This window comes from Sapajus apella, unplaced genomic scaffold (genome assembly GCF_009761245.1).
Source record: "Sapajus apella isolate SASKATOON/1434 unplaced genomic scaffold, GSC_monkey_1.0 scaffold46, whole genome shotgun sequence".
NCBI classification, from domain to species: Eukaryota; Metazoa; Chordata; class Mammalia; order Primates; family Cebidae; genus Sapajus; species Sapajus apella.
The window spans coordinates 2,426,435-2,451,755 of record NW_022436986.1 but is presented as its reverse complement, the minus strand read 5'-3'; the positions used below and the strand labels follow the sequence as shown (position 1 = coordinate 2,451,755).

Genomic DNA, 25,321 nt, shown 5'->3' with positions numbered 1-25,321 from the left:
TTAAATGAAATTTCAGATTTAACATATCCAAACAGTTTAAGTTAAATGCAAAAAAGAATTATGTGCTTCCACATATATATAGTTACAGCTGATTTTGTTTACTGGCCCTCAAAATATTTGAAACCTTGTTTGCCTTTCTATATTAAACCTTACAAATTCAACAACTAGAAGATCAATGAGAAAGAAAAATACTCCAGTGTACAGGTGTCTTAAAGCTCTTGTCTGCTGCTATTCCCTTCCTCTCTAACTCCCTTCTCCAATCTGATTAAAAACCTAAAAAGAGCCCTACTGAGAATCCCATGGCCACATACTGAGCATCATTGTAGTCCTAGTGATCCTCCTTTCCTCAGGAGCATTCATTTCTAAAACCTTAATGACACTGTGTCACATTCTTGTGAAAAGGAGAGGAAAAACTGCCATTAAAGGCTGTGTTCATTATAATCAGTGACTTCTTCAAAATGTTTGCAGTCAAGCAGTGATGTATCTTTGGGATTTCTTTCAGAGCTTGACTCTTTTAGTAGCGTTTTGATTTTTCAAAAAATTTCTGTGCATAGGAAATTATGAGAAATGTTTGTAATTGCTCAGGGATTAAAAAAATGCAAGCCAAAACAAAAGAGAACATGACAACCTTGCATTTATGTGTTTCCCATTTGTTAAAGTCTGTCAAAACAACTTACATAGACTTTTATATAAAGGCAAGCTGACACGTGAACTATTAAGAACCTCAAACAGTTAAAAAAAAAAAAAAAAAATCCTAAAGTAGCATATATTACATGCAAAACACTCTAAGAAAGTAAGAATCTACAGATGAACCAAAATCATTCTATTCTATGTATAATGTAAGCAAATGTCACCCTAATTTTCTCTCTGTAATCAAACTTCTCCTTTTCCCCAGTAAGAATAGTAGTTCCTAGGAATTCTTCTTAAAAGCCTGGACAGATTAAAAAAATGTGTAAGGAATTGAGAGTCATAATCTAATTCTTACTTTGATCAGTTTTGTTTGTTGGGGACAGGGGTATTATTTTTTCCATTAAAAAAAATTAAGTGGGATCTCCACTGCCCTTATGTGCAAGAAAAAAAAAAAGAAGAAGAAAAAAATTAAGTGGGAAAGAGGGAAGAAAATCAAGGAAAACATTATTCAATGATTTTCCCCCCAAACTAGACAATATTTGGGGTATTTGATACAGATATTCTTAAATCTACCATGATGAATTTGCCCAATATGAAACCTAAATTTCTTTGGAAACACCGAACTATAAATTAAAGGGTACTTCTTTAGTCCTTTAACCATTTCTTCCAATTTATAGAACAAAATTCTATACCATAAAGTATAAGATAATGCAGGTTTAATTAACTTTAATGAAATTAAGCTATTACAAAACTATAAGCAGAAATTAACCTTGGGACTCCAAAAGTAATCAATTACACAAAGGCTTTCGCTACCGTATAGGACACTATAGAGTAGGTTGTCAGAGAAGCCACTTTAACGGGTCTAGTTTATGTTCAGAATGTATATAGAAATTTTACCTGATATTTAACAAACTCACAGTTCATTACCATTTAAAATCAAACAAGCTGTGCCCATTCAGCAGCACTGCCACCAACTTAACTCCTAAATAGTGGTAACTTACAGTGAACTCTCAGCTATCTTGCTGAACTGCCTTACCTCCTGAAAAAAATTTAATCCCCAAATGGATCCCTTTGTTAATTATATCTCTAGGCCACCTACTTCCTGCCACCAACTAGAATGTGGTTTAGACAAACTAATGAAATATAAGCCTAAAACCTTGTTTCTCGAACTTAGGAAATATATAAACCCCTTAAAAAAAGTTTTCTTGAAAATCGTATCTGTCCAAAAATCTCAATGAGAAACACTGACTTAAGACACTGAAGTCTCATTCTGTAACAAACGTCTTTCATCTATGAGTTATCACTGCAAGGCGTTACTTTTATAACAGGTACAATAGCTTTTTAACATGAAAATCATAATACAAATTTAAGGAATAATTTAAGAGCTAAAAAACCTTCCCTCCAAAGGATCCTAGGAGACTGAGGAACTCAGTCTGAGAAAAACTGACCTACTTCAAAACAGAATTGTAAAAGTCTGTTGTTCCTCTAAACATATGACATATCCTATCCCCCCCACTCACACCACTACCCCTCATGAAAGCAGTATCCACTTACCTCTTACCTCCTCTATTAAGCCATAAGATCTGTGGGGTCAGGGTCTATACCTGATTACTCATCTTTGCATGTACCAGCACATCTTGCACAGTGATTCACAACAGGCCCTGGTTATTGTTGGCTAAATGAATACATATCAAATATATATTTTTAGCTATTATTTGCTGTCTCTGATTATCTATGTCTTTGTTCCCAATCAGTATCACAGATAACCAAAAGTTTACAAATCTTTCAATTCAATGCCTATAATATACCTTTAAAGTTAAAACAACAACAATACTGACAGAGGCAAGTATAGCTTCTTTTTTCTTCCTCAATATGAAGAAATAATTACTGACAAAATACCAGGTAAAAGTCAGCAAAAACTACAGGAATAAACATCATTATCATAAGCACTCTTACAGAGCATCTTTATAAAATGGAGGCAAAAACTCCTTTTTAATCAACCTCCAATGTTATAATGTAGATTTTTTTTTTTAATGCAATGCTAATAAAAAATCAGCTGATAAGTATCAGTGATTTTAAAACCTCAATGTTTTGTAAGTAGTCAGTGAGCCTGGCTGAACCAATAAAATCACAGTATACAAATGACTACTTTATGTATATTATCTTTCATGCAATGAACTAAAAACAAAGTCATCAAATACAGTAAGTTACAAAAATACTTAAGAGTTAAAGTTCTTTTTCATTCAAAAGCCACAAATGTTTGGTCTGCATTAAAAAGCTATTAAAAACTCAATTCTAAGTTACAATTTACTCAAATACCAGTGGTTTCTTAGATGGGAATAAAAGGCACTATGTGAGCTATTAACTTTTACTCCTAACATGATTGGCATGTCTTTTATGAAAGAAAGTCATGTGCACTGCTGGAAATTTAAAAGCCCAAAATGTTAAAGCTTTGAAAATAAAATTTTACTAGAAGACTGAAATACGAGATCTCTATTTTACTCTTCACTCAACTTGCATTTATCTTCTTGGGATTTTTTTCCCCCCTACACTTATTTTTAACTTTATGAAATAAATAAGACACCACACATCAACCAATATTAGCCACTTTCAAAACAGCTTTCTTTCTTTTTCTCTTTCTTCCCTTCCTTCTTTTCTGTCTCTCTCTCTCTCTCTCTCTCTTCTGATTTGCTAGGTCTTACCTGGGTTAGACAGAAAAACAAGGCTTTAAATAAAAGTGGTTTTTATGGGACAAAATGTTTTTCCATTATATTACAATGTCTATTATCTTACTAGTCTTAAAATGAAACAATATTACTTTATATTCCCAAACTTCCCTTCAACTGTTTTTAAAGTAGCATAATTTGAAAGTGTTTGGGTAGCAATTATGAGTGCTTTTTAATATTGCAATTATTTACTAAATTTATATATATAATTCAATTGTTTACAACAGTTACTAACACATGAAAGATGCTATAGAAACAGAAGTCCTAATGAATTTTATCTTTGGGATAGCCTGGGCTTCACCTATACTTCCTACTGTTATTTGAATGTTAATTTCTGGACCTACTCTATTAGATATATAAATTTAATTTAACTTTAAGAGAGAAGATACAAATAGCTGATGCTATTCCCTATGTTTTTAAAATATAAGGTCAATCAATATGAGTATTCACAAATTTTAAATTATATGAACATCTGACACTGAGGCAGATTTTCAACTTAACATCTTCTCACTTGTTTCAGTTTCCACTGAAGTCAATACCAAGTAATGAAAAGAGAAATAAAATTTTAAAATCTGTCCTTATCATATTACAGGGATATTATTCTAAAGACTTCTCTCTTATTTTCCGAAGAGCTTAAGAAAATGTTGAATAGCAAAAACTGCATTCTCCTCTCAAAAGAAACTACTTTCCTTTTTGATAAACAGCAAACCACACAAGGAAGTTACCACTGAATTACTTGCTGTTACTTGAAAATATTCTTACTAATACAGCTACTCCACGTTAATAGTTTTTAAAATGGAGGTGGTGTAAATAAACGGAGATTTAATTATCAGACAATTATAAAGCAGGTCTAATTTACCATATGGTCAAGACAGACATTTTTCATTTGGAGGATCTAGGTCTTCAAATTATAATGAAAGAAAAATGTAAAACAATCAAATATACAGACCTTAAGTATTTCCTCAGAAAACTGAATACACAAATACCAGAAAGCAAGGGCCATCCATTCACTATGCCTGAAACCAATCTGATGGAGGAAAAAAGCCTATATACAGAATCTTTAAGCTTCATAACTATTGGGATCATCAAATTTTTAATATTCAATTCCATAATAAGTTATTCTAGGGACCAAAAAACAATGGCAGTAAGCAAAGGACTTAATACAGTGATGCAATCTAAATAAGGTAAACAAGGTACACCAAAAAGTCTGAGATAAATGAAGCAACACTCTTCTTAAAGAGTAAGTTAAAATAGGAATCGCACTTGCTTAAATTAGTATTTATCATTTCTAATGTTTAAAATAAATAAAATACCAATTCTAAATCAGCCTATAGGTATATTCACCTAAAGACGAATCAATGTGAAAATGTGTGTTCTACACACTGCAACAAGATGTAAGACCTAGTGTCCAAGATAATTATCTACTAGCAAAATAATTCATATTTTAATTTTGGATTATATGCCTTGCTTTTAGCAGATCAGTATTTCCAATTCAATTTATAGGAACAATTTTTGTTCAAAATTTAATTGAGGCATCTCAATCCATTAAATGAAGGATATTACTCAATTAAACACTTATCTTAATAAGAATTTTTTAAAGTTAAGGACCTAAAGCAACTACCAATCTAATAAGTGATTTTTAAAGTATGCTCCTGTTTTCTGAACTCAGACAAGTTTGCATTTTTACTTATTCATAATATCATAAAGAATCAACTGTTAGGCTGCTTCCTTTTCAATTAAGGTTTGTTTACACCTGACAACTATCTTTATCCTAGAACTCTTATGTTCTGCTTTTAATAGCTCAGTCTATGTTTCTATCCCAGAAACTTTAAAGGTTTTTTAATTTTGGAGTTTTTTGGTATTTGTCCCTCCTGAACATAATTATATATTCACAGCAAACTAAACACAATCTTAACAAGTATGTACAAGAATCTGAAGTAGACTTCTACAAACATCAAAGAATTATTTGATATAATAAGGACAGTCTGTTTTTCAGATTTAAAAAAACACTACAGGAAAAGGAAAATTCTAAATAATTAACTTCACCATTTTCCATGCCAATTTTCAATGCGGTCCCTTTTTTAATCAAGGTCTACATATTTGCAAAGTGGATCGTTTATTAAAATTCTTAATGAATTTAAAAGTACTGCTGTAAAACTTTCCTTTAGCCCATTCAGCCCCTTAGCTAATCAAACGAAGAAACAAATATTACAAGACGGAGGCTGACAAAAAATCATAATGAACCTCTCAGATGAGAAACTAATTGGTACTAAGTACACAATGGCTTACATTTAATCCTGTTAATAACCACACAAAAAAAGAAATAAAAGACTCACTTTTCAGTCATCTCTCTGGACCACTGGGCTAAAATAACAGCATGACTAAATCTGACATTGACCCCGTGGCCCTGCTAGGAGTTAAAAGAATTCCTTTGAGTCTTCTGAGGCCTGTTCTCAACTGCTCCAGAAGGGGTGGGTTAGGCATACACACTTGTTAGCCTTCTTTACAGTAGCAGGTCAAATTCGAAATGGTCATATACACTGTAATATACACTAGCTCTTACTTTAGACTTAAAAAAGTCTGTACCTTACAACAAAAGTACAAGAAAGAACAATACAATAGTAACAGCTGGATGATAAAATGTCATAGATGGATCAAATGTAATTGGAAAGGTGAGAACGTATCAAAGCAGTAACACACTACTGAAAAGAAATTTATAAGACAATAAGAGTATTATCTAAATCAACAAGACTGAAATTGAGACAAAGTACCAAGATGGATCACCAAACTTTAAAAAAGAAAAACATCATGCATGAATTTTTCTAGACTGATCACAAAAGGTTTTAGCAAGGTTACTAAATTAAAATACGTTTAATTATTTTTTTTAACTTTTGCAAGGTTTTGTGACATGAACCCACAAATAACATATGATGTTAAAATGATATAAATCTGCCTGAAAGCAGTTACTTGTTCCTTTTCATCCCTTTTCAAAATACAACTTAAGATTTCCAACAAAGAAGACATTAGCAATTCACATCTTCCTCTCTAACTAGTGATTGAAAATAATTATGGATATGGATTTACTATAGTTGACCACATTTCTCCCATTTTAATATTAGTACATTTAAATTAAGTACACTTTCTTTTTATTTATTGATTTTACTTTAGGTGCATACTACATCTGGCATTTCTCCCCATGTTATCCCAAAATAAAATACTCAGCCTTACGCTTATTTCACAAAGTCTAATCACTGAAAATGTAAGTAAGCCAATCACTAGCATGTTTTACGTATTTCCCTTAAGTTCTTCCAACTTAAAGAAAGTATAGCTCCAGATAATTTACATCAACATTTAAAAAGTCTAAATTTTCTGAATACTGAAAGCCAATAGATGTCCTTACAAGAAATAAAATTATTACACACTAAGACATATTTTAATTCTAAACTGTCTCTGCCACAAAATGTCAAAATTAATTTTACATAATTTAATTTCTGTAATCTTTTAAGCCTTTTATAAATTTTAGTTTCCATATTAACTAAATCAAAATATTATAATAAAAAAATTACTTAACTGAACACATAACTTAATGGAACATTAGCAATTAGCCTCGAGGCACTCTTCACTTGTAAGAGCTTACATTTAGGATAAAAATAAGAATTAAAATTTTAATATTTACCATAACAAAATTTTGTGAAATCTGTTAAATTTGAAGTAAACTCTTAGAAAAAGAGAACTCAAGTACTCTATGTTTCAAAAATCTATAACGGCATCGATATTTCCACCTGTTAGGTGGTAGCATTTTGGGTAGTGGGTTTTCTTTTCCAATTCTCATTATTTTTTCACCTCCTATTTTCTCTCATACACAGAATATTATTTTTCAGGAACTACTAACTATCTACTAGAACACGGAGACATAAAGGCAACCAGTAATAAGAGAATTACAAAATATTTCATGAACAATCCCGATTTAAAACTCTAATTCATAGCCTACTTTTCTGAACAGAAAACGTTAAGGTTAAAACAGTTTCTATGCAACACAATGTAATTTTACCATCATTGGCTTACCTTCGCAGCATTTTCTGGCCTAAAAAAATCATGAATAAAACTATTTCCATCATACTTCAATAGTTACCATACATGTTTAGCCATTCAGTTTTAAAAGAATCTTCCACCCACTGCCAAAAGAATAGAGAAAGGGAGAACAAAAAAGAAATCCCACAAAATGAGAGTTTCAAATAAAGACTGGAAAAGGCATCAAGCAATCATGACCTTTAAAAAAAAAGTTGTCTGACAATTGTCTGTGAAGTTTTTTAACAGCATAAAAGCACTTTACCAGTTTGTTCTTTCCTTAATAAATTTCAAGTTCAGCTCTACAGTGTTCTCCTAGAAAGGCCACACACAATAAAACCCAAGCACTGAGTTTTAAGAATTAATAACATTTTCCAAGAACATTTGCTAGTAAACATGCTAACAGAATTAATTCCTTGTTATTTTTAAAGCTGCATACTTGTGCTGGACCACTTTTTATATCACAGATTATACCTTGATTTAATGTGCTGAATACGAGAAATATATTTTAGGTTATTCATGTTTCTCAATAATTAGATATGAATATCAAGTGTAAAATTACAATACACCTTTTAAAATACTTTAAAAGGGGGAATAATTTTACAAACTCATGAAGCCTATATAACTATAATCAAAGACTAGAAATTCAAAAGATTATTTTAATTGGCACGGACAAACAACAGCTAATTAAACTATCAGGATACATTTTCTTCTTAGTTTGAAACTCAGTGATTTAAATGAAATTGCTTTTGAGAAGCCATTTGATAGAAATCAAAAAGTGAAGCACAATAACTAGAAAATAATAGCAAAAATAAAACATAATTCAATGATGCTATTTATTTATTGGTAATTACAAATTCTATAAATCAGTTTCATATTCTAAGAACACGACATATACAAGAAAAAAACCTGTAAATAACAGACATAGAAAAAAGGCTTGCCCTTACTCCAATTCCCAAAGTACTTAACAGATATCCAGAAAGAGCATTTTAGACACCTCACAACCATAAGTTACAATCAATCAAAGGAAAAAAAATCTAAAATTATGAATTATCAAAATTAGTCTTTTCCCTATTTATCAACATTACTAAGTTTTTAGTCTATTAACAGTATATCATAACATCATTTTTCCTGATTAGGAAATTATTAGAATTTTTTAAATGGTAAAAAGGATCTCTTTATTATTTTATGTTAATTTAGCAAATATAAAATTCAGTTAAATATATTAATGTATGATTCCAGCCTCACAAAACAGAAATAGCTTTGATCACAATAATTTGATATTTTAAAATCTCTAAACATTAGTGAAAAAGTATTTTGGGGAGATGTTGGGACAAGGCCTCTACTTTTGACCTCTAACAGTAACTAAATTGCCATAGTACTTCAAGGACTTAACATTCAGCAGTACAAAGTTACTTCATAAAACAATATTCCTCACATTTGAAAATATGAAAGTTTTGCCAAGAAAAAGCAAACTCTTAAGATGTGGTCACGGTAAAAATGTGTCCACAATCAAACACATGTTCAAATGCTTATTTGAATATACACACATTGTGGACAACAAAATTGAATGTAAGAGAAATCACATTATGAGATTACAACTGATTTCTTGTAAACAACTTTTTAATATACAATAATATTTAAAGATTTATAACAGTACCACTTACTGTTAATTAGTATTTCTAGTATTAACTTGGTTACACAATAACATTTTTATTCCAGCAGTAAAGTGACCATGAATAGAAATTTTGAGGATTAATAATTTTCCATCAATTTCATGCATAACGCTAACATATCTTTTGAGCTTCTCAATGGCTCAAAAATTAAATTGCTTCTGTTATTAAGAAAACAAAACCAGGAACAAAATTAGTTTTCTCCTTCTAGTCCCCATGGATCTAAGTACCACACAACAATTCTTTCCAATCTGCAAAACAAAACAACATACAAATAGATGGGCTAAGGAAGAAAGATCAAAACAAAGAAACAATTTTTTTTTAAATCCTCTTTTCCTTTAGCAATCAACAAAATAACAAAAAAGAAAAAGTGGAAAAGTCACCAAGAATATATGACCATGTAAGCATGGGCACTCTTGCAGAAAACCAAGTCTGCAATCGAAAGCCATGGGAAATTTAAATTAGGGCAAACGGCCACAATAGGCAGAGAAATCCGTATGGATAAAAAGGGACTGCTGAGGTTGCAGGTATACTACTAAAGATCTTTTGAGATTTCCAAACAAACTTTGTTAGTTTTAACAATATCTAAAAATAAGAAATAAGTACCCACATTATACTATAAAGATTGAATTTTTTCCTTTTAATCAAAATATATATATATGTGATATATCTAAAAGAAGAGAAAGAAAAGATTCCCTTTGCTTAATCCTGCTTTAGAAATTTGCTTCACAAACTTATCTCCTATGTTTAAATAATCCTAACGTCATTTAAAAATTTGACAAAATGAAGGCTCTTCACTGCTGATGTTAACCTAACTGGTGGCACAATCACAGAGTTGAACCACAATCGAGCTGAACTCTCTGACTACCCAGTAAAGAACTATACACGAAAGTCAGTTTAATAACCAACATGGTTTGAAAATTAGATGACCTGTGGTTCAACCACTTACATTTCTTCTGTTAAATCTGATAATACAGAAAACTTCCCAAACCGAATCGTTTCAAACAGAAAAATAAAGAGATTAACACAACCTTAAAATGTCATGGTATTAAGGGCACAAATATTCCACAACCAAGTACCTGATGGATCTCTACCACTCATCTGTCCAGAAACTTTTTAAATTGAATATTTTGAACTTTTATGGAAGCATTTCATTCATACAAGAACCAATAATACCACCCTAAAGTATGATTACAGAACACATTTACAGCAATATTTAAGTTATATTTAATCTCCCACAAAATTTTATCATTTTTTAAGCAAACCAAAAGGGCTGAGGTGTTAAATGAAGAGCAAAATACTCGATTATATGGGAGTAAGGTTGTCTTTCAAGTTCTTATCAGAACAAATTTTTATTAACAATTAAAATCCTCCTTAAAAGTAAGAAATGATGCTATTTCTAAACAAAACCATTGACAAAAGTTCATTTATGTTTAAATCAGACCATTTAATACTAAAAACTGGCTAGTGCAGGATTAAGGTGTAACTTACAGGATTGATTGTGGTTGTACATCTTCCCTTTAAAGAAAATCTCCTTTCTTTAGTGAAATTAATTTGGATTACGTTAGCAATCTCATTTATTAGTCATAACCAGTCTACTTCCTATCTTTAGAATTTCTCATTCACTATAAATATGGAAAAAGTACTAAAAAGTTTTCAAGAGCTGGAGCTTTCCCTCCCTAGAACAGACAATTCTGTTGCAAGCACTACTTAGTTACAAAATAAATATGACTTAAGGGAACTGCCAATAAAAATATTTTCCCTTAATAAATACCTCATAAACTACTTAATATCTATTCTCTCACACTGAGGCAGTTATAACTGTATATTTAAGCAAAATCGAGGCAGGGGAAGGTCAAATGATTTTCACCATCACAGAGTTACGCGTCTTCCCTTTAAATGTGTTTGCAAAACACGAGAATAAGAACAGATATTCTCAAGTCCACCATAAACTAATTTTCAAAACTGACAAAAGTTGGAATTCTAAGGTAAGAATTTGTTACAGAAATAAAAGCTATATATTTGGTAGACAAGAGCCACCTTAAAGTAACTATTACATTTAGAATCTAAATCTATACTACAGACATAATTCTTAACGAATGCTGTTAGATCAAGATTCAAACTAAAAAGCAAGTCAAATATATTTCTTTAGGTATTCTTAAGCATATGATTTATAAAGAAAATGTGACATAATACATGGTGGATGCCCAATTAAAATATTTATTTATTCATTATTTACAGAATCAACAACAATCCCGCAAGTAACTCAGAATTCCAAAAGCTTAACCTGCCAGTATCTGTAATTTATAACAAAACAAAGATAAATAATAATGAAGAGACTTAAAACATGAGGCTGAAAAACTTCCATTAAGTCAATACTTTTGCTTCATTAATAAGTCTTAACCACAAGGAAGCATTTTAAGAGTTTAATAAATTACTTTGAAATTAAATTTAGTAAAGTCTTAAAAACAGGATCTCCTACTCACAGAATATGAATTATCTGAATAGCCTCTACTCTAAGAAGGAGAAATAATAATTAAATGTTCTCCATTCTGTACTTCTTTGGAAAAAAGTTTTACTGTCTAATCATATACAGCTCACATCAAATTTACTTTCTGACCATAAAAATACACTATCTATATAAATTATACTTATCTTCTTAGAGAATTGGTCACTACAGGCAACAGATCATTTTTATAATAAACAAAAGCTACAAGAAAATTATACAGAAACACTCTTCACTTAAAAAGACACCAGGATTCAAGCTCTTCTGACAAGGAAGAAAATGCTGCCATCTAATTCTATGCTTTTCCATTCTAAAAAAAAAAAAAAAAACGCAAACCTGTAGGTAAGGTAAGCAACATTTTAATGGCAACTAAACGAAGTCATTAGTCCAATAAATACATATCATGGTATTTCTTTTTAAGCAGTTTCCAATGAATTAAGTATATCTTACATGAAAACCAAATCAGTTACTAAAAGAAATGTATTTTTTAAATGTAAAATTTAATTCTCTCCCTGGGTACTTAACACTGTCGAAAAGAAAACTACTGTAAATGAATTTAGATTAAAAGTCACAAATAAACTTTGGAAGATTGCATATCTAAGTTGCTGATCTACAGTGAAATCACAGAAATTAGTGACATACAATATCAATATTCCAAAATGTTATTAAAATCCATCCCAAAGCTGCATGGGATTTCTGGGGTTTCTAATGAGATTTTCAGTCTGCTGAACGATGGCCATAAAAAAGCTTTCTTCAAACTTCACTCCAATAACAAGTAAAGCTGAAACTGAACATTTTTATTTCTTCTCTCCCTATGACAACTTCACTTCACCATGAAACACTGAATAACACAGCTCAAGTCATTACGCTAATTAGAAATTTAAAAAAAAGATGCCCTTACAATAGTTAAGTGTAAGGTAACAACTAAAGACACAGTTCAAAAGCAGCTTTAGGAATTGTGCAGTGCAGGCTTACAAAAGCTGAAAACATAAGAGAGGGAATGAACTCCTTGATGCTCTTGATGACTGAAATTCTAGCATGTGGCCATTTTTTAATTATAAGGCAGAAATTAAACTATACATTAATGAGAAGTATGTCACATGGAAATACACTCATGGCCTGTCAGGGTACAAAATGTCTCAAGAAACTATTGAAATTAAGATGATGAATGCAAAAGAGGGGAAAAGCACCACCTTAATGATCTGAGAAGTTACTGAAGGCAGTTTAATGTATTGTTTCCAAACTAACAAAATAATGATCCTTTCTTACATTAAAAGATTATAAGGAAGAACAAGAACTATGAAGAGCAAAAGTTGTATCTTAAGACATGTTCTTCTTTGAACAGTCCTGCACAAAACACTTTTAACAGCTGGTCATGTCCTTTGACTAACCTCTGGTCCAATTATATTTCAAAAGAAAAGAAAAAGGAAGTATGTATGCAAAAAAAAAAGCAGAAAGCAATGGAATAAAATTATGACTAAGAAATCTTCCAACAGTATTCTGAACATAGACAGAACATACATAATCCTTTCTCATTTAGGCAGAAGTGGATTCTAAAAAGGTATACTATTAAAACATTTAATCACATCCAGCCACATATAAACATAAATGGTATATACAGTCTTAAGTTTCTACTAAGGGCTTTACCTTCTATTTTTAGCTACATTTAATCTGAACTTTAGGTCCTACCCATTTTTCAAAACTCAATTCAAAGGGCTCCTTTTCAACTGAGACTTGTACTTTGCCTATCCACTTTTTAATCTTTTTAAAAAAATCTACTACATTCACCTGGAATGTTTATGTATTCTGCTAGGGCATCTCATATATTTGTAGAAATGCATTTAACTCTGGTTTTACAATGAACTTTCCATACTGTCGTGCATTTTAGGATTTCTAAAGGCAAAAAAGTACATGGCAATTTTTGAATCCCAGTACCTTAATGGTACAGTGGCTTGTACATTGTAAGCACCCAGTATAAGTAGTATCTGGAAAGATTTTAAGTTTTCAGAATTAAGTTTAACGTCAGAAACTAGCAGATCATAAAATAATGCCAAATTAAATTTATTTAAAGATAGCATCATACTAGAGACATGTTGTTCGAAAGCAACTTGGAGCCAGGCTCGGTGGCTCATGCCTATAAGCACAACATTTTGGGAGGCAAAGGTAGGAGCTTGAGCTCAGGAGTTCAGGATAAGCCTAGGCAACATGGTGAGACACTGTCTACAGAACAAAACAAAAAAACAAAACTCAAATTGGGCCAGGGGCAGTGGCCCACACTTGTAAACCCCGGCACTTTGGGAGGCTGAGGTGGGCGGCTCACTTGACCCAAAAGTTTAATACCAGCAACATGGCGAACACGTGCAACATGGTGAACATGGGCAACATGGTGAAACTCCATCTAACTCCATACAAAAAATCAGCAGGGCCTAGTGGCCCACACCTATAGTCCCAGCTACCTGGGAGGCTGACGTAGGAGGATCACCTCAGTCTGGGAGGTCCAAGTCTACAGTAAGCCACGATTGCAATACTGTACTCCTGCTTGGGCGAGAGGGAGACCAGAGAGAGAGAGATTGGAGGGGAGCGGGGCAGAGAGAGACACACTGTCTGGCGGGGGGAAAAAAAAAAAAAGAAAGCTATAAGCGCCCCCACCAAAAAAAGAAAGCTATAAGCCCATGTTTGCCACAATGATCATGAACCTATCATGTAACTATGAAAACTTTTTATCAAAATATTTTCCTATGACATTAAGCCTACCCAATCTCATTTTTCTTTATAACTTTAATAAAATAAAATGTATTTTTTAACCAATAAAGAAATTAAGTTACCCAAAGTCAAAGCTAGCCAACTGCACAGTTATATGAGACCCAGTAACAACCACTAATTGAGAACCTATAACCAACCATTACACCTCATTCAGAAGTGACCTTTTAAACTGAGACCCGAAAGATGAATAGATATATCAGCCAGACAAGGTAGAAACTAATCCACACAGGAAAACAAAAACAAACAAAAAAATGCATATGTAAAGACCAAAATCAAATAAAATGATATATTAGAAAACCTAAAATTCAAATAGGTAATCCACTCTATTCAAATTTTAATTGGATATCTAGTCTTGGTTGAGTACCTAATAAATGCCAGGAATTCAGTAATGGCCTCTAGATGAGTTCTTCATCCTTTGAAATTATATCCAAAACTTCAGTGTGTTCAGTTTTCAGAGAAAAAGAGATTTAACAAAAAATAGTTAAGACTTTCTGCCATAAGCTGAAGTCATAATTTCACTTCTATTTCAAAAGCCATTTACCTTAATCAAGCCATTATTTCACTTTAAATAATACTATGTAAAGAAGTCTACACACAAAGGCAGAGCGCAATTAAATGTACCTAAGGCAAAATAAATAAATAAATAAATTTACCTATGATGTATTAGGTATACCCTATGTGCCAAATGCTGACAAACTAAAGGGTGTGTGCTAAATTATACATACCGAAGGAGCTCTACATTAACACAATTCTACATCATAACAGTCATAAACCAGGAACTAATATGGCCTCTTCAACTCTTAAAAATAGCATATTCGCCAGGCGTGGTGGCTCACGTCTGTAATTCCAACACTTTGGGAGGCTGAGGCAGGCGGATCACGAGTTCGGGAGATCAAGACCATCCTAGCCAACATGGTGAAACCCTGTCTCTACCAAAAATACAAAAAAAAATTAGCTGGGTGTGGTGGCGCACACCCAGCTACTCAGGAGGCTGAGACAAGAGAATTGCTTGAATCCAGGAGGTAGAGGTTGCAGTGAGCTGAGATTGTGCCACTGCATTACAGCCTGGGCAACAGTGCAAGACTCCATCTCAAAAAAAAAAAAAAAAAAGCATACTCTTCCTTTTGCAGAAGCCATTTTCTTTTTAAAACCTGAGCCTATTATTTTTTTGCTAAACCTAAGTATTTCAAAATTACCAAATGATTAAAAAAAAATTACAACCAGGAATAAGAACACAGTATGCTTCTGAAAGTGAAATTAGACTATTATTTATTCATTTAAAATATATTTTAAGCCGGGCATGGTGGCTCAAGCCTGTAATCCCAGCTTTGGGAGGCCGAGGCGGGTGGATCATGAGGTCAAGAGATCGAGACCATCCTGGTCAACATGGTGAAACCCCGTGTCTACTAAAAATACAAAACATTAGCTGGGCACGGTGGTGCGTGCCTGTAATCCCAGCTACTCAGAAGGTTGAGGCAGGAGAATTGCCTGAACCCGGGAGGCGGAGGATGCGGTGAGCCGAGATCACGTCATGCACTCCAGCCTGGGTAACAAGAGCGAAACTCCGTCTCAAAAAAAAAAAAAAAAATATATATATATATATATGTGTATATATATATATATGCATACATATTAAGACTGTAACAAGTACGTTATTCATCAACTATTTTAAATTACTATTCATTCACTTTCAAAAAGTATTTATTACATGCCTAATGTGCCCAGCTCAGATTAGTGTAGAGGATACAAAAATAGTCCATAGTCCTAGAAATGAGAATTATTATTAAATATCTTTACACAGTACTGTGGATTGATCTCCAGGATACACAGCTAAGAGAAAAAAATAAGGTTAGAGAAGAGAGTAGATAGTATGCCACTATTTATTAAGAAAGAGGGAACGAGCATACAAAGATATACATATATTAAGCAAATATAAGGACAAACCAACAATTTTCTCTTAATGGTTATTGATAAGGGGAAGGACAGGAACAGGATGGAGACTGGACAGAAGGTTTGTCTTCTCTGAATAGATTTTATCATGTTTTGCTGATTTGAACTTGGAATCTTATAAACATTTTACTTGATTATAAAAGAAAATCAAATTTTTAAAACATAATTCTAAAAAATAACGTATCAAAAGCAAAGTGAAACAAATGAATCTGTGCGTCAAGCTGATGATGTAACAACAGAGAGAAAACCTGAATTCAATCAAGCTTCTAGATCTAACTACCAATTCACAGGAAAGACAGAAGACAGTAGAACATGTTAAGCAATACTACAAAATTCAGACCATAGGAAATTCTAGATGACAAAGAATCTAAGTAGTACAACAAATTACAAGAAATTTTAAAAAGGAAGAGATTAAGGGGAACCTATACATTAAAGGACACTTAAGTTATCAATCAATTACAGTACATAGATCAGATCAAATGCAAATCATCTGTAAGGAAAAAAATTAGGAGTCAATGTAGGAAATCTGAACACTGGTTGGGTGTGCGATGATGAAAGAATTACTGGGAATTTATCTATGATATTTTGATTTAAAATATATATATTTTTAAATATATATTTTTACATTTCAGCCAGGCATGATGGCTCACACCTTTAATACCAGCACTTTGGGAGGCCAAGGCGGGTGGATCATCTGAGACCAGGAACTCAAGACCAGCCTGGCCAACATGGTGAAATCCCAACTCTACTAAAAATACAAAAAGGAGCCAGGCATGGTGGTGCACACCTGTAATCCCAGCTACTCGGAAGGCTGAGGCAGGAGAATCACTTGAACCAGGGAGGCAGAGGTTGCAGTGAGCAGAGATCACGCCACTGCACTCCAGGCTGGGTGACACAGCGAGACTCTATCTCAGGAAAAAAATAAAAATTTTAAAATTTTAAAAAATCAAAAATAAAAATACAAAATTAGCCAGGCATGGTGGCAGGTGCCTGCAGTCGCACCTATTCGGGAAGCTGAGGTGGAAGAATTGCTTGAACCCCAGTGGCAGAGGTTGCAGTGAGCCAAGACTGCGCCACTGCAATCCACCCTGGAAGAACAAGACTATATCTCAAAAAAAAAAAAGAAAATATTCCAGACCAAAAAAACTGCATCCCTACTGAACGTGTACATTTTCCTCCTCATTATTATTCCTTAAATATAGTATAACAGTTATTTACATCGTATTTATATTGTATTGGGTATTTTAAGTAGTCTAGAGATGATTTAAAGCAAGCTTGTCCAACTCACAGCCAAGAAGGCTTTGAATGTGGGCCAACACAAATTTGTAAACTTTCTTAAAACAATATGAGATTTTTTTGGTAATTTTTTTTAGCTTATCAGCTACTGCCAGTATTATTGTCTTTTATGTGTGGCCCAAGACAATTCTTCCAATGTGGCCCAGGGAAGCCAAAAGATTGGACATCTCAGATTTAAAGTATATGGGAGGATGTAGATAGGTTATATGTAAATATTCTACAATTTTTTATCAGGGACTTGAGCATCCATAGATTTTGGTATCCATGAGAAATCCTAGAACCAATCCCCCATAGATACTAAGGGACAAATATGTGTGCACATTTTTGTATACAAATGTGTATACAAACACACACACACACGCACGATGTATATACACACACATACATACATATATGAATGAATGAAATGATGTCTCATTAGCTTCAAAATAACACAGGGGCACACAGTTATAGATAGGGAAGATTAGTCATAAATTTGTAACTGCTGAAGTTAGTTTATGGGACACTGAAGTAACATTTTATTTTTGTATATTTTTCTACTTCCACAATAAAAAATGTACAAGAAAGAGCTAGCAGTTACTCCTAGAACTAACAATATCCCTTCTCTAACCAGGAAAGTAAGTAGCTAATTATTCTGTCATTATTGTCACATGTCATCATTTGGTTGTCTTACGTAACAATCCTTTTCAAACTTGAGATCCCCCACACAAATTACTAAACATGCTGACTTCCTTGGGTGCATCTTTTCTTCCACCAGGAGGTCTGCCTTTCTAATATATGAGAATTACAAGTCACTCCTGCTGGGGATAATAAAAGAAAGAAAAGGGCAGGAATCAAAAAGGAAAACAAACGATAGAACATGCATAGTTTTTATAAAGAAGGCTTAGGAAAGAGTAAAGGAAAGGAAAAGAGGCTCAGGCCTTAGAAATAAACTCCTCCATCCCTGAGTAGAGAGAGCTGAAAGCCATATGCAATAGGAACTGAAGGCCTATGTTTTGGCATGAACTTATTACAGGCAAAGCCACCAACATATATCTATACATACTAAGGAAAGCTAGACTGTTAAGTGTCACATATATATGGTCTCAAAAGAGCCTCAGGAAGCTCACAAAATCAGAAAAGTGTTGAACATTTAAAGGAAGAATACAAAGGAAAAAAAATGTCTCTGAGTTGTATATTACCTGTCAGTAAAGCAAAACAAATGTGTAAGCCCATTATACTTTTTAATATAATAATGTCTCACTGCAATTAAAGAGGGGAGTCTGAAGTTTCCACAGAAAAAGAGGTAGTGCTGTACTCAAGTTTACTACAAATTTAGTAACAGTATATGTAAAATATGTATGTATTTATACAGTCTTTCACAGGCTTATGAACTATCTCAAATTCACTAATTCTAAAGTTTTAAGTTTCAACCACTTATATCACCAGAATTCTGAGACTTAATTCGTATGGTTAAGAGATTTCCAAGCTGTTTTCACACCTGTAGTCCCAGCTACTCTGAAGGCTAAGGTGGGAGGACCACATAAGCCCAGGGGTTCCAGACTAGCCTTGCTCTATTTGAAGAACATGATCCCATTGCTTAAAAAAAAAAAAAACAGAATTCCATAAATTACTTGGCTTCTTATATTCTGTCTCTTTAGTGAAACACTATGGCACTTAAGGCTAAAACTTATGTTTCTTTTGTTTTTTTTGAGACAGAGTCTCATTCCATTGCCCAGGCTGGAGGGCAATGCCATGACCTCTGCTCACTGCAACCTCCACCTCCCAGTTCCAGCAGTTCTCCTGCCTTAGCCTCCCAAGTAATTGGGATTACAGGCTCTCGCCACCATGCCCACCTAATTTTTTTATTTTTAGTAGAGACAGGGTTAAGCCCAGTTAATTTTTTTATTTTTAGTAGAGTCAGGGTTTTGCCATGTTGGCCAGTCTGGTCTCGACTCCTGACCTCAGGTGATCCATCCGCCTGGGCCTCCCAAAGTGCTGGGATTACAGGGGTGAGCCACTGCACTCAGCCTAAAACTTAAGTCTTTTACCACTGTAAGACCAGTACTACTTCAGTACTACTTATACCCTACATAGAGAAGATGCTCAATAAATGTTTGATGATTTAGCAATTAATGAGACAGGAGGTAATACATGTGTCAAGAAATTCTTCTAAATATTGTAAGTAGGTTTATGAGTATGAAAAAGACCCACCCTCAAGGAGCCTGTAATCTTGTCTTTTATACTATACTGCAGTTTTCAATATGCCATAATTCTGGGAGATATTTTGGTTTTTTCTTCAGAGTGAGGTCAAGGAAACAGAACACAAAATAGTTATGGATGCTGTTTAACAACAGGCATTTTGTTCCGGGTGTGGTGGCTCACGCCTGTAATCCCAGCACCTTGGGAGGCCAAGGCGAGTGGATCACGAGGTCAAGAGATCGAGACCATCCTGGCCAACATGGTGAAACCCCGTCTGTACTAAAAATACAAAAAATTGGCTGGGTGTGGTGGTGCATGCCTGTAGTCCCAGCTACTCAGGAGGCTGAGGCAGAATTGCTTGAAACCAGAAAACGGAAGTTGCAGTGACCCAGGATCGCGCCACTGCACTCCAGCCTGGCGATAGAGCAAGACTGTCTCAAAAAAACAAAAACAAAACAAAACAGGCATTTAAAAAGTACTTGAGATTTTCTCTACACTTTCACAGAAATGAAAAAAAAATCTTCTCTCTAAAGATTACATGAACTGATCTATCCCTAGATATTTTTATGAAAGGGATAATGATTAGAGAGTAACAGCACACTTATATGGGAATCAGTACTGAATATATTGCTTATTAATTTAAAAGAAATAGTATTACAGCATTAGTGGATCAAGGAAATAAAAGAGTATATTTGAGTATTTGTAAGAGTTTGTAAGAGCCAAGTAAATTAATTTTCAAAAATGCAGAATTTAATTATATTTGGCTAAAACAAAAAAAAAAAATCTGAAGTTCTCTCTACTTTCTCATCACCATCATTTGCCAAACATGGCACATTTCTATTTCTTCACTAAAACCAGCACCTAATTCATGTTTTTCCCAACCTATTCACGTCGTGCCATCAACTTCAGCATGTCTAGTAGATTCTCTAGCGCAAACAGAAGACAGCAGGGAGTTGTTTCAAAGGAAAGATAAGCTTTTTTTCCAACTTATCAACCTTTCTTTTCAGTATGTTAAATGTGAAACAGTAAGATATCCAAATGGAAATATTCAGTAGGTATACACCGGGAATTTGAAATCAACAAAATGGTTAAGGAGATGACAATCTGATGATTGTCAGATGATGATACAGAAGTGACTAATGAAACTAAGTATAATCTCAGGAAAAAGGTAATTTAGAGAAAGAATAAGCTGAATGCTTATTTTGGCCTTCTATAATCTTACACGTAACCCTAGATCACTTTGCTTCTGTCATCTTGCTCCGAGCTGACAAGTAATACTGGAAATTTATGGAATACTTCAAAGTCAGTTCATTACAAGTTCATATCATTTTAATTTTGACTGAATACTACTTCTAAGCAATCTTTTGTTCTCTTATTGTTGATTCATTAGAGTGCAATTATTTCCAACTTAAGAACTTTTAGCCTCCTGGGAAATAGAATTAGTAACTTTAATGGGTACCAAGAGCAATGCATTATAAACACTATTTCTCACATATTAATGTTGTGCATTATAAACACTATCAATGCATTATAAACACTATTTCTCACCTATCAATGTTGTAGTTCATAAAATACAAAGTCATTGAAGAGTAGTAGCTTCTTTCTAATACGAATTTTCTCAACTGAATACAAAATCGTAACTACAATCATGGGGTGGTCCACAAGTTGTTCTGAAGTTAAACAGGTTATCAACTTTAAAATACTGGTAGCCACTGCCTGAAAGTATTTCCCACAGCTCTGGAAATGTTTAAATTAAACATTCTAAGCTTCCAATTATCCCCTACCTTCTCCTACTTCTGCTTTCATTTTCCCAAGAAAATCAAACATATCCTCATATGTTCTCTCATCTACCTCAATCCATCTGAATTTATTCTTTCTTCTCCACTTCTATAAATATTTGATGATTTAGCAATTACTGGTGTCCTGGTGTCCCTCTTCCTTCTTTCCTGGTGTCTCTCTTCCTTCTTAGGAATAATACTACAACACATACACCTGATCCAATCTCTAACCCGGCCTCCAACCCAATCCAATCCATCAAGCAAGTATAGACTCTCCTTCCCAAGTTTCTTTCTACCTAAAACCATCATCAGATCTTACCTAAACAGAAAAACTTTACTTGATTCCATTCTATGCCCTAACTACTATTCTCTCTCTGTTTTGCTGTCAAGTTCACAGGGTTAGCAACCTACAACCTGAGCCAGCCACCCATTTTTGTAAGTAGGGCTTTATTGAGAACAGCCACCCCATTTCTATAGGTATTATCTAAGGCTGCTTTCCCACAAGGGCTGAGTTGAGTAGAAAATATAAAATATTTTCTATCAGGCTTCTTAAAAAAACATTTGCCAATCCTAGGGGCTCCAAGCATGATCTACATTCAATGTCATCATTTCTGGGGAAGCAGGGTGCCATTAAAGATTTTTGGAGGCCGGGAGTGGTGGCTCACGCCTGTAATCCAAGCACTGGGAGGCTAAGGCAGGCAGATCACCTGAGGTCAGGAGTTCAAGACCAGCCTGACCAACATGGTGAAACTCCATCTTTAAAAAAAAAAAAAAGAGGGAAAAAAAAAAGATTTTTGGAGCAGGCCAGGCGGGGTGGCTCACGCCTGTAATCCAAGCACTTTGGAGGCCTAGGCAGATGGATCACCTGCGGTCGGGAGCTCAAGACCAGCCTGACCAACATGGTGAAACCCCATCTTCTTTTAAAAAAAAAATGATAAATAAATAAATAATATTTTTGGAGCAGCAATAAAGTACTATGAGTAAAAGAATATTTCAATACCAGTTTTAACAAATGTATAGGGCAGATATAAAAGAAGACTACTTAGGAAACTAGTGCAAGAGACTGGGCATTAGGCATAAAGGCAGGGAAATGAAAAAACGAACTTCTTCAAGATATAAGCATTAAGACTAGAGAACTACATGTCGCAGAGATAAAACACCAAAGTTTTAATCCCTGATGATCTAGCTCTCAAAATTTGCATTCTCTCCTATAACCTGCCCTAGACTTACAAGTCTTTGTTATTTTCCTGTCTTTCTGGAGTACCTAAAATCCTAATCCTAACACTAATTATATATATTCTGTGTGCCAGGCATTCCCCATGCTTGCCATCTAACTCCTTGGTAAGCAAATCCCATAGGAAAAGACAGTCTCAACAGAGTTGGCTGAATGAGTGCACAGGGCTAATGTCAGAGGTAGATGAAGTACTCACCTGTGGCACCAAGCAGTGGTGGGGGGGTGGGGGGCGGAGTAAGATTTCAGGTGCAAAGCTAACTCTAGCCAAACAGGAAGAAGCAGAGTGTCTTTGGTATTCTGACACACTCTTTCTGATGTTCAGACAGACCACCATTAGAGTGGCTACCAGTAATAGAGTTGCATGAGAAACAAGCCAAAAAACACCACCAAAAAGTGAAGAATTAAATGGAGCAGACCCTATTGGTCTTTTGTCTAGGAAAAGCAGTCCTCTTTATGAAAGATGATACTACTTTCAAAATGGCCAGTGATACTAACCTTCGGCAACAGAGTTTTCACATCCCACGAGGTTCAGAAGGATATCATCATCTTTATCATCTACTTCACATCCCAGCAGCATCCAGCTTTCCACATCATCACCTTCTGAAATGGTGCTCTCTTCCTCTTCACTTGAACTGACCTCTATAATCATGACCTCTCGGATTATACGTGATCGCTCTTCAGGTTTAGGCTTCTCAATATCACTCTTGCATTTCTTATCAACCAGCTCATTAGATTGAAGAGAAGCAGAGGGACTATGGGCATTTTCTTGTGCTTGAACTCTAACATTCTTTCCTTTACATCTATAAATACTATCTTCATCAGACAAAGTGATGACCTCTGACCCATCTGACAGCTGGATGACTTCACTATCTGAAACGACAATTAGCTTCTTATGATTTGGTTTACTATTCGAAGATTCCGAATTCCCAGGGTTCTTTTCTTCATGTTCTTCCTCCCTGATGACATCATCAAGATCTTGGGCATAATGAATTTGGCTATAGAGCTGAAATTCCACCTCACTATCAACACTCAGTTCACTAGACGACTCATCTCGATAAAGAGCATCTTCATATGCTTCTACAGTCTCGTAGCCACCAAACATCATCAAAAATCAGTAAACTTGATGCTGCAAAAGAGAAAGTTGTACACAGAATATATTTTTAAAGTGCAGATTATGACAGTTTAGGGAACAATACCACACGTTAGTGACAACTGCTAATATGAAGGCCATCACTATTCTCAGACATATTAAAATCCCTTTTTTCCCAAGGATTTCTAAGTCCTATTAGGACACACTCCTGTAAGTCCCACCACTCCCTAATGAGAACTACTACTGACAAACTGAGTTATAGTTATTGATGGAAACAGTCAACATTTTTAGAAATGCTTTCTTCAGTGATTTCATCATGCAAACTTCATAAAATGATTTTCACAAACCTAGATGGTGTAGCCTGCTACACAACTAGGCTATCTGGTATGGTCTATTGCTTCTAGGATACAAACTAGTACAGCATGTTACTGTACCGAATATTGTAACTAACTGTAATACAAAAGTATTTGTGTATCTAAATATACAAAAGACACAGTAAAAATTGCATACAAATCCTATGGGAACACAGTCATACAGTCCGTCTTTAACCAAAATGCTATTATGTAACACATGATTATATAATATTTCACAGGCATATTGTAAATGAAAAACTAGATGAGATCTACTGCATGACACAAAACACTTGCTTTCCAAAATGTTAAAACTCACAAGACTTAAAGCAGCTCTCACTATCCCATTCATTCTTCATCTTTTCCGTGGTTCTGGTTCTACGGCCCATATTTTCAAGTATATATTCTCATTCAGGAATATTTCAATTATGACTAAAATCCATAACAGGAAACAATTTTATTTACTGTTTGGGTGTAAATGTATATTCTCAATAAACAAATTAATCTTATGCTCTCTGTTCATTGGCTAAAAAAAATAAATAAAAATGCCTGAGGTGGCACAGCGGCTCATTCCTATAATCCCAGCATTTTTGGAGGCCAAGGCAGGAGGATCACTTTGAGGTCAGAAGAAATTGAGAACAGCCTAGGAAACACAGTAAGACCCCCATCTCCACAAAAATAGAAAATAAAAACTTAGCCAGGCATGGTAGTACAAACCCGTAATCCCAGCTACTCAAGAGATTGAGGTGGGAGAACCCCTTGACCTCAGGAGTTCAAAGTTACAGTAAGTTACCATACTTCAACCTGGGTAACAAAGCAAGAGCCCAATACAAAAATAAAACAAGGGCAGGTGGGTGCAGCGGCTCATATCTGTAATCCCAGGACTTTGGGAGTCCAAAGCAGATGGATCACTTGAGGTCATGAGTTCAAGACCACCCTAGCCAACATAGTGAAACCACATCTTTGCTAAAAATATAAAAATTAGCTGGGTATGGTACTGTGCACCTATAATCCCAGCTACTCAGGAGGCTGAGGCATAAGAATAGTTTGAACCCGGAAGGCAGAGGCTGCAGTGA

The 25,321-nt window shown here is 34.2% G+C and overlaps 1 protein-coding gene across 3 annotated transcripts in view; it reads right to left on the bottom strand.

Annotated features, from left to right (window-relative positions):
- Window positions 1-24,807, bottom strand: part of ZCCHC7 (zinc finger CCHC-type containing 7) — a 227,746-nt gene extending 202,939 nt beyond the window's left edge. Inside the window, exons 1-2 of one of the 3 annotated variants that reach the window (XM_032240090.1) lie at window positions 24,565-24,807; window positions 23,301-23,931 (exon numbers count right to left, since the gene is read on the bottom strand). In XM_032240090.1, coding sequence (XP_032095981.1) covers window positions 23,301-23,910 — 610 coding nt within the window. In that variant the 5' untranslated portion in view covers window positions 23,911-23,931; window positions 24,565-24,807. The remainder of the gene's footprint in view (window positions 1-23,300; window positions 23,932-24,564) is intronic. The other 2 variants (XM_032240088.1, XM_032240089.1) reach the window with 2 other exon arrangements.
- Window positions 24,808-25,321: the final 514 nt, after the last annotated feature.